General features: G+C 53.5%; 1 protein-coding gene across 1 annotated transcript in view; it reads right to left on the bottom strand.

Annotated features, from left to right (window-relative positions):
- The window catches only part of AFDN (afadin, adherens junction formation factor), an 88,290-nt gene that overhangs the window by 6,597 nt on the left and 72,754 nt on the right, over positions 1-8,939 (bottom strand). Inside the window, exons 24-27 of the mRNA XM_023521716.1 lie at positions 6,102-6,684; positions 5,103-5,232; positions 3,375-3,523; positions 1,573-1,699 (exon numbers count right to left, since the gene is read on the bottom strand). Of these exons, the coding sequence (XP_023377484.1) occupies positions 1,573-1,699; positions 3,375-3,523; positions 5,103-5,232; positions 6,102-6,684 (989 nt within the window). The remainder of the gene's footprint in view (positions 1-1,572; positions 1,700-3,374; positions 3,524-5,102; positions 5,233-6,101; positions 6,685-8,939) is intronic.

The raw sequence follows: 8,939 nt of genomic DNA, 5'->3' as shown, positions 1-8,939 counted from the left end.
AGAGGCGTGGGGGGGACCACGGCCACCCGACCGCCTGCACAGGGCAGGAAAAGAAGTGTGTGCCCCAGTCCCTGTCACCACACCGAGGATGCATCCACGGGACGTTAAGGTGCGGACACAGCAGGTGCCGTGGCGCAAACGGTCCTCTCCTGAGCCTCGCGAACGCACGCCGGCTGCTCTGCAATGCTCCGACACACGGCGGCTCCGAGGCACGGGAGTGCGGCCCTCTCAGGCGCCCCCGGCCTCCCTTCCAGCGGCCGCGCATCGCTGTCCCCACCCCACCACTCCACGGGACAGTTGGTCCTCCGCTGCTCCCTCTGGGTCTGTCTCTGTCCTTCTGCTTTTGGTAGGATATCAACTTACCTGGTACCGCTGAGTCTATAGACAAAGCTAAGCCCAACACAGGCTACGACTGGCTTTCTAGAGTGGGCGCTTTCGGAAGCGCACACCTGGGAGCCTCCCCACTGAACCCCGCACGTTCAGAAGAGCATGCTTCCTGGGCGAGAAGGGCGGGCTTACGTCACCTGGTTCACCCCGTGACTCAGAGGAAAATTAGGAAGAAACCACAGACTGTGAAAAACATTACTTGTTTTCCCAAAGCAACAATCTAACAAATACTCTGCACAGTTCACAGGTCAGGCCTTAAACTCCCTCACAGAAAGTTCGAGAGCCAGGATTAAGAGCAAGAGCAACAGGATATGCAAATATATTTGACACGTACATTTTTTTCTGACATATATCTGCACAAACTACAGTTGACAGTGTTAAAATTACTTTAACATTAAAAAAGGTAACAGCACAGTTTTGTTAAAGATTGACAGAAATTTTAGGACACGAGAAAAAAGTAAATAAGAAAGGGGTGAAAGGTCAAGCAGAATAGTCTGCCCTAATGTGAATGACGTGCCGTGTTACACGGTGAAGGACGATGAGTTTTACACTCATTCAAAGACACCGATTTCAGGGGACTCGCTGGCGTCAGGACAGAAGTTTGTAGTCCCCATTTCAATTTGTATGCTTGCGTTTTACCCTACGGCCTCCATGTGCACACACACATGCGCACACACACGTACACACATACACGCGCGCATACACACGCCCACGCACACACGCCCACACCCACATGCACATATGTGCATGCGTTCACACGCACACACATGTATGTGTCCGCACACACCCACGCACACAGCACACATGCGTGCACACGTACTCGTGCGTTCGTACACACACACCCCCACATGCATGTACGCACATGTGTTCACACATGCATGTGTCCGCACACAGCACACATGCGTGCAATGCACTCGTGCGTTCACACACACCCCCACATGCATGTACGCACATGTGTTCACACACATGCACGTGTCCGCACACACAGCACACATGCTTGCACATGCACTCGTGCGTTCGTACACACACGTACACCCACAGTACACACACGCGTGCACACACGGGTCCGCACACGCACGTGCACGCACGCAGTGAATGAATGCACAATGGCGGACGCTTCGCCTTCAGGGGAGAAAGTCTAAGCGAAGGCCGGCCCCGATCGTGGCCCTGGACCCAATTTCTCACTTCGTCTTCTCGCTCTACGTTGAGACATCCCGAAGGAAAAGCATGTCTCTCCTTTTCCACACGGGGTGTGGCATCGAATCTGGAATAGCCCCGGTGGCTTTGGCGCGGGGCCACCAGGACTGGGGGCCTAGGGAAGAGCAGGGGCTCGCTAACATTTCAGGGGAAGCGGAAGGTTCTCTTCAGCTGGATGAGAGGAGATACGATTACAGGACCCGGAAAGCCTTTTTCTACCCAACGTTTTTCTGTAACAAAGCAAACCCAGCAATTTTGGATTTCTGTATAAAAAATAGGTTCTTCAACTTCTTTTTACATTGACCACTCAATTACAGAAGCAGTTACTGAAAAAAAGTGTGTCTGACATAATCACGAGTTGTGAGACCGCAAGCCGACCACAGGTCACAGACACGACCCACCCTCCCCGGGGGTGTCCTGCTCCCGCATGTGACCGCACGGGCCAGGGCTCGGTGGGGCCCGGGACGCCACGCAGCGCAGGCTCCCGGGAGGGCAGCGGGTCTGTGTGCAGCCTGTCCTGGGGCCGTGCAGGCTGAGGTGGCTCGGAGTGGAGACAGCACAGGAAGAGAACATGCGACACCCTGACAGCGGGGAACTCCAGGGGCTCCACTTGGGAAATCCGATTTCCTTAGGAAGACCCTCAGTCCCGCCTGGGGCGGCCCGGTCCTGACCACCCCCACCGGAAGGGGCTTGGGAAGCTCCTGGCGCTGCAGGTCACGGGGGGCTGCAGGGGAGGCCAAGGTCTACGAAACGCAGAGACCGCTGGTTTCCGTGCAGCTGTGTGTCCTCGCACTACTCACCCCACTTTCTTGTAAATGTATCACGTTCCTGCTGACCGTACCCCTTGACTAGGTACGCTAATAGATCCTATCACCATGAAAAGCTTCCTAAAACTTCTTTTGTGGGGGTGGGGAGGGTACTCTGTTAACATAGTTCAGGGGACTATCAAAAAAAGGAACTTTTAATAAAAACTAAATCTTCCCTATCAGAAGCTGAGGCACTCAAGCTCCCGCCTTCACAGAAGGGAGGTGACCGAGCAGGTAACTGAGCGGGTGACAGAGCAGGTGACTGAGCAGGTGCAGAGCAGAGCGGCGTCGGCGCCAGGCAGGCCCCTGGGGCTGGGCGCGCGGCACGCACATGGAGGGAGAGCCGGGGGGCAGCACCGCACGGCTCCTGGTTCTCAGAACAGGTCAAACGAGTTGTGATTTTAAAATTCGATGGAAAGGATTCCGTGAACTTAAAGAACCTGCACATGGAAACAAAGTAACAACTCGGAGTATCTACCACGTTACAGACCAAGTACTTTTCCCTGTATGTTTTTCATAAGCCATTCGCCCGCTTTACCATGGACCGGAACGGAGTGATCTCAGTAAGTAATCTGTCTGAAACACCTAGTGGCAACAGACTGTCTCGCTACGCTCCAGGTGTTCCCGCAGCTGCCACGCAAGCTGAACAGTAACTGAGCAAAGGTCCCCGCCACGGAAACAGCTGGACCACGTCCAGCGAAGCGAGGGCCAGGGCCAGGCCCGCAGACCCGCGCAGAGAGGCTGCGGGGACCGGCCCGAGGAGTTCGCAGTTTGAGAGAGACAAGCACAGAGCAAAGGGGAGCTGGAGGCAGTCGGAGGACAGGTGTGGGCCGGACCGGGCCAGAGTCTTGGTCCCGCAGCGAAAGCCGGGCGCCCCGGGCCCCGTTCCGTCTCGCACAGCTTAAGCACCGGACCGGCTTCAGCCCCCTTTGCCCGCCGGCCGGCCCGGCCGGGCTAAGTGGGTGGGACCCTCGCCGCCCTCACAGGACCAGGACCTTTTCCTCGGCGTCGCGCTTGGCCCGCGCCTCCTCCTGCTGCTGGCCGCGCGCCGCGTCCTGCCGGGCGCGGTCCTCCGCCTCGCGCCGCTGCATCTCCTCCAGCTGCCGCTGCCGCTGCCGCTCCTCGTCCTGCAACTAACAGCAAAGTCAGCTCAGCCTCCGCCCGGCAGAGCCGGCAGCGCGAGACGCGGGACACGCACGGAGACGGGGACACACACACGGAGCGGGACACGGCACGACTCACACAGCGACGGCGTCGCGACGGCAGAATGAGGCTCCAGATCGACCCCTCCCCAGAACCATCTACCCCGCACGCTCGGGCGGTGACCGAGCACGGCGCGTCCGCAACTCGTGCAGACCCACAGACGCGCCCCACAGACACCCCGACGTGACGGAGCTGCGGGACACCCTCGACCACACTCTCCCCTCGTCTCCGCTATGAATGTCGAGAAAAAGCCTGCGGGGAGACAGCGGCCGCTGGGTGGGGGCGCCACGCAGCACGAGACGCCGGCCTGACGTGCAACGCTGAGCTCTGGCCTACTGGTGCCACCTTTCCTGGGGACCGAACTTCCGGCACTCGTCCGCCCTGGCCCTTTGCCGCCAGTTTCCTCCGGATCCCGTCCTGGACCCCAGCTCGGCTCGGGACACTCCCCAATTCTGAGTCGCAGGACCGGAACCAGAAGTTGGCCAGAACCTCATTCTAACTCTGTCCGGTAGCTCTGCCCTGTCTGAGCACTCAGCAGTGGGGCAGCCGCCTCCCTCCCAAGACGGCGCACTCTGCTGCCAGCCAAGCGCACGTCACAGAGTCCTTCGGCTGCTCTAAGACTCATCCCTTGATCGCTTTCTAGTTTTTGTCATCTACGGTCTGCCTGTCTGAAACAACACAAAACAAAATTTAACATTTTTCCTCACACCATTCAGATACTTGAGATCTTTAAAAATCCAGGATGTATTTTCTGTTCGGGTTTCAGCTCCTTTATCCCTGTCACATTTCTCTATGCACTCACTACAGACTGAAAATGCCTTTTCTAAAAAGGGGTTCTGAATTAAAAGCATACGTGGCCAGCAGAGCTCAGAGTCAGGCTCTCTCCTTCCATCTCGATCTGACACAGCTACTATTGTTTTGACAGCCTAAGATGACGGCGACTTTGAAAAGTGCGCCCTCGCCATGCATTTCGTCCGGTTAGGGACCTGGGCTCTGGCAGCACCCACAGCACTGTCCCATCCCACACCACGAGGAGCTGGTTCAAACGTTTTTAAATCACAACGTGACTCGAAGCCATCTAGGCTCAGCTTCTAGCCACTGCAGGAATCCCCTAAAGTCCCTCAGAATTACCAGTTATCCTATAAACTGTCCAGTGCAAAAACAGAAAATGTTTGGGATTCGAATTGTGTGTGCATTTTGTTAAAAACAAATATCTAACAACTTCGCTCTTGCTGATTTCTGGAACACTGTATCCGGTGGGAACGTGACAAATTAACTTGTGCCACTAGACTTGTTCGTGGCCGCAAACGATAAGACATCTTAGAGGAAAATTAAAACTCTCTTCTCAAGAAGACAAATTAATTGGACTTCCTCTTCAGTGCCATCCAGGTTTGAGCAGGGCGTCAGGTCAGGGTGGGGGCTTTTGGCCAGCTGTGTGGCAGGAGCGGGTGCTACTGATTAAGAAGAACCAAGAGGCCGCCAGGAGGACGGGGCAGAGCGGACCCGCACCCGCGTGAGGGGCCCGCTGCCAGCAACGGACGTGCTCAGCGCCATCAGCACCGATGGTGAGAAACGGCGCCCAATGAAACCAACAACATAAACCACAACTGGCGACATTAAAGACTCTGCAGGAAGCTGACTTACGGGAGGACGTAAAACTGCATTTACGCCGTAAGAGGTTTTTCTGTTAATCAATAACGCACAAACTAGTTTCATCATGTTATGCTTTCTGGACTTAATTAAAAATAAATTCTGAGCAAGAAAAACAGTATACATGGAAATATCCAATTAGTTCTTTTAAATTCGAGTATAATATTAAGAAATCAGGACAATTACAATTCTCATAGCTGCAGATACAGAATACTACCTTATAAACCTATAAACAGCTATTTTTCTCTTGAAAAACTTAATTCTTCTAAATCTAGACAGTGGTATGCAAGGAGCGTTCTTGTGTTTAGTTCACTGGCAAATGCTTTTCAAGTGAGGCGAATGAGCCAGCGCCAGAAATTACAGCGTTTCTTCCCACTGCTTGGTAAGCTGTCCCACAGAGTATTTTCGTTTTCAAAACAGATCGTTTTGTTCTTCAAAGATATGACGCTTTACTAAACACACACACACCCAAAACGCAAAAACGTATTAATGAGAGAAAAAAAGAACTTAACCTCTTAATTAAAATAACAGCTCAAGAGTGAAAAGTTACATGTGCTCAAAGAAGTCTGTGGGAAATTATATTTGGGGGAACGGATCTGACAGATAAAATAACAAGTCCTGTAGAATGGATCGAGACAGCCAGACGAAAATCACTGTAAACCAAGAACCGTGCTGGGATCTCTGAAGCCAGCGTGTGAGCTTGACCCAAGGCTTCACTATACCGGCGGCCCACACTCCTCAAACAAGATTATATTCAGGCTGAAAAAAAGAAGCACCTTGAGATCTGTGTGCTTGTGAGTTTGCACCACGCGTTACGTTAGCCAGGTCCTTCGGCGAGTCACTCGCTGACGGCGTCACTGAGAGGACCCCGAGGAGTCTGGCAGGCACGCCGCCCAAGACCCTCCCTTTGCACTCACGCAGCGCCCAGGACAGGCGGTCACGCTGAAAGCCCGAGGCCCCGGACGCAGAGTGCCGGCGGGCCCAGCCGCTTCGACGGGCCTTCGGTTCCGAGACCTGGCTGCAGCGTCCGGCGCTGCGGCTTCTGAGCCGGCAGGCGGGAGGACGGTGTCCTCCTTGGGAAGAGCCCGTTCTCGGAGAGCAACTCCGGAGTGGGGCAGGACGCCACCCACAGCGGTGCCCGGCCCGTGACAGAGTGTCAGGCCAACGGCCGGCCACCTTGCCAGGCCTGGCCGCTGCAACCTAGAGCACCTGTCACCAGGTGGGAGGACCGGCTGCCCCTCAGACCTCAGCCAGGTGACGCGAAGTGGTGGCCGACACCCACCCCCCAGGGTGGCTGTGAAGGATGGCGTGAGGCCTGGGCAGCACCGTGGAGGCCACGAAAGGCCTAGGGACGTCTGTCTGAGTGACAGCGAGGCCACCGCAGGGTTCTGAGGACTCCTGGGACCTGATGTGTTTGTACAGGGTGACTGGGGCTGCTCTGCTGAGAACAACCTGTAAGGGGAAGAAAGGCAGAAGCAAGGGATTCGGGAGCAAGTCCCCACCGATGGTGGCTCGGGCGGGGGGGAGGGGAGCACAGAGGTGGCCAGATTTTGAGAAAGAGCAGAATTTCTCAACAGAGAGTAAAAGGCGTCACGTAACGGTCAGGTCTGCAGTCTGAGCAACTGTAAGGACCCACTGCGAAGGGGAAGGCTGGAGGCGGAGCCGGGGGACGAGGACCTTCGTGTGAACACGGCCCGCTCTGACTCCGAGCGGAGGACAGGCCTGGACTGGAAACGTAAACGAGGGTGGCGCTGGCATCAGCACAGGCCACAGACCTGGAGGTGCAGGCGCCGAGGCAACAAGGCCACGTGGAGGGGCAGAAACCCGCGGGCTGCCCCCCACGGGAAGGCCGTGTCACTCAGCCCATCACCGTGAAGATCCCGTAGCAGCGCCTAAGAAAACACCCCAAAAACTGCAGGGTGGTCCTACGGGTACGGTGTGTGCGCGCCGCGCCTCCACGCTCTCAGGAGGGGTGAACACCTACCGGAAGGGTGTGTGTCTCGGGACAACTCAGCTCTGACACGGGAGGAACGCCGGAGGTGACACTGTCGACCAGTGTCAACTGGGGGCAGAGGCTGAGACGTGCTCAGAGCTGGGTGGCTGAAGTCAGTGCTGAGACTCAAGCTAATGAGCGCTCAAAGGAAGAAAAACTCAACTATTTCTTTGAAATAAAAATGTTAGTAGGACCCTATCCTTAAAAACCATTATCTGCCACAGAATCTCCGCAGCACAAAGGACCTCGCGGGCCTACAGACGGGTGCGTCTCTTAAAGCCGCTGCCTGGCCGGGACCTGGGAGGCGGCTCAGCGAAGCCCTGCCTCGCAGAAGCGGCTGGGCGAGCAGCACTGTCCACCTCCTACTACATCAATGCCGGACACACAAAAAAGGCGGGAGAGAGACATACATGTTTAACCTCCGGCTCATGAAAACAAGATGTAAAGCTCAGAAAATGTGCCTTTCGGTCATCAGGGCGGGGAGAGGTTTTCAAGAGAGGTTTCTCTTTGGAGTGGCAGTGCCGCCAGGCTATTTATTAAATCTTAAAGGGGAGGCTGTAGCCTGCTGCAAGGGCCACTAAAGTCAAACCTGAATTCAAGAATTTTTTTCTTTTAAGTGTTGTCTGATATTGGCCTTCTATCGTTAAAAGCCAACTAACAAATGTTGACTTAGTTAACGCAAATGTATCAGGCAGGATGTAATTGTCTGGCAGATGACACAGATATGGTACGTGAGCATAATGGGCACTCAGTGACACTGAATGAACATGGTGAATTTATACAAAATGTGAGTTCAGGTATTACAGGGCAGACAACAGACTGGCATGGCTGATGAACTACACTAAAATCCATGTGATGCTAAAGAAAACACAATAAAAGTTTACTGGAAATTTCTCTTACTCCACCAAAAGACAGTTACGCCCCTGACAGGTACAGACAGCTTAATTAACGAACAATGGCAGTAGCAATTCAATTGAGTTTCTAACAGGTGAATATCTAAAATCTATTTCTAATGTAACAACAATGAAATGGATTTACTTACTCTATGGGACATTTTTCTCTCATTTGCTCATGTTTTTATGACTAATAAAAACACACAATCAATTTTGACTACAACTGAGAAAAGGTCAAAACCGTAAACAAATAGCAACACTTAAAGGAAAAAGGTAAAGAGTAACTAAATCTAAAACATTCAAAGGCATGCTTCTAGAGGGTCACGACACTACGCGTCCTGATCCAGGCCACCCCTAAGAACTGTTCTACCGAAAACATAAAACCACCACCACTGAAAGAAAAAAAGAAATCAAGACAGGAAAAAAGGACCAAAGGGAAAGAAACAAGAACATACCAAATCTAGAACAGAGATTGCTGGCACAGCAGTCTGCTGCAGGCGACAGAGAAGGAAAAAAAGAAAGATGAAGCGTGAAAACAAGTTACGTTTAGACCTGTATTCCGCCGCCAGCAAGCACATTCGCCGCCCTCATGCCTCGTCTGTTTCTGGGACACCCCAACGAGAAAAGCACAGAGCTACCAGACGAATGTCTGGCATTCAGAGAGAGCTGCCCACACGGTATTAAACATCGAGTTTCATCCTTAAGATACATAGAAACTGAAAAGGTAACATTTCCCTTAGCTCTCTTATTTAGAGACTAAAATATTCATCTTAATATGTAATTAATGGTAAACATACAGGTACTTTCAAC

This window comes from Pteropus vampyrus, unplaced genomic scaffold (genome assembly GCF_000151845.1).
Source record: "Pteropus vampyrus isolate Shadow unplaced genomic scaffold, Pvam_2.0 Scaffold312, whole genome shotgun sequence".
Classification (NCBI taxonomy): Eukaryota; Metazoa; Chordata; class Mammalia; order Chiroptera; family Pteropodidae; genus Pteropus; species Pteropus vampyrus.
The sequence above is the reverse complement of the archived record's forward strand: the minus strand, read 5'-3'. Positions and strand labels throughout refer to the sequence as shown.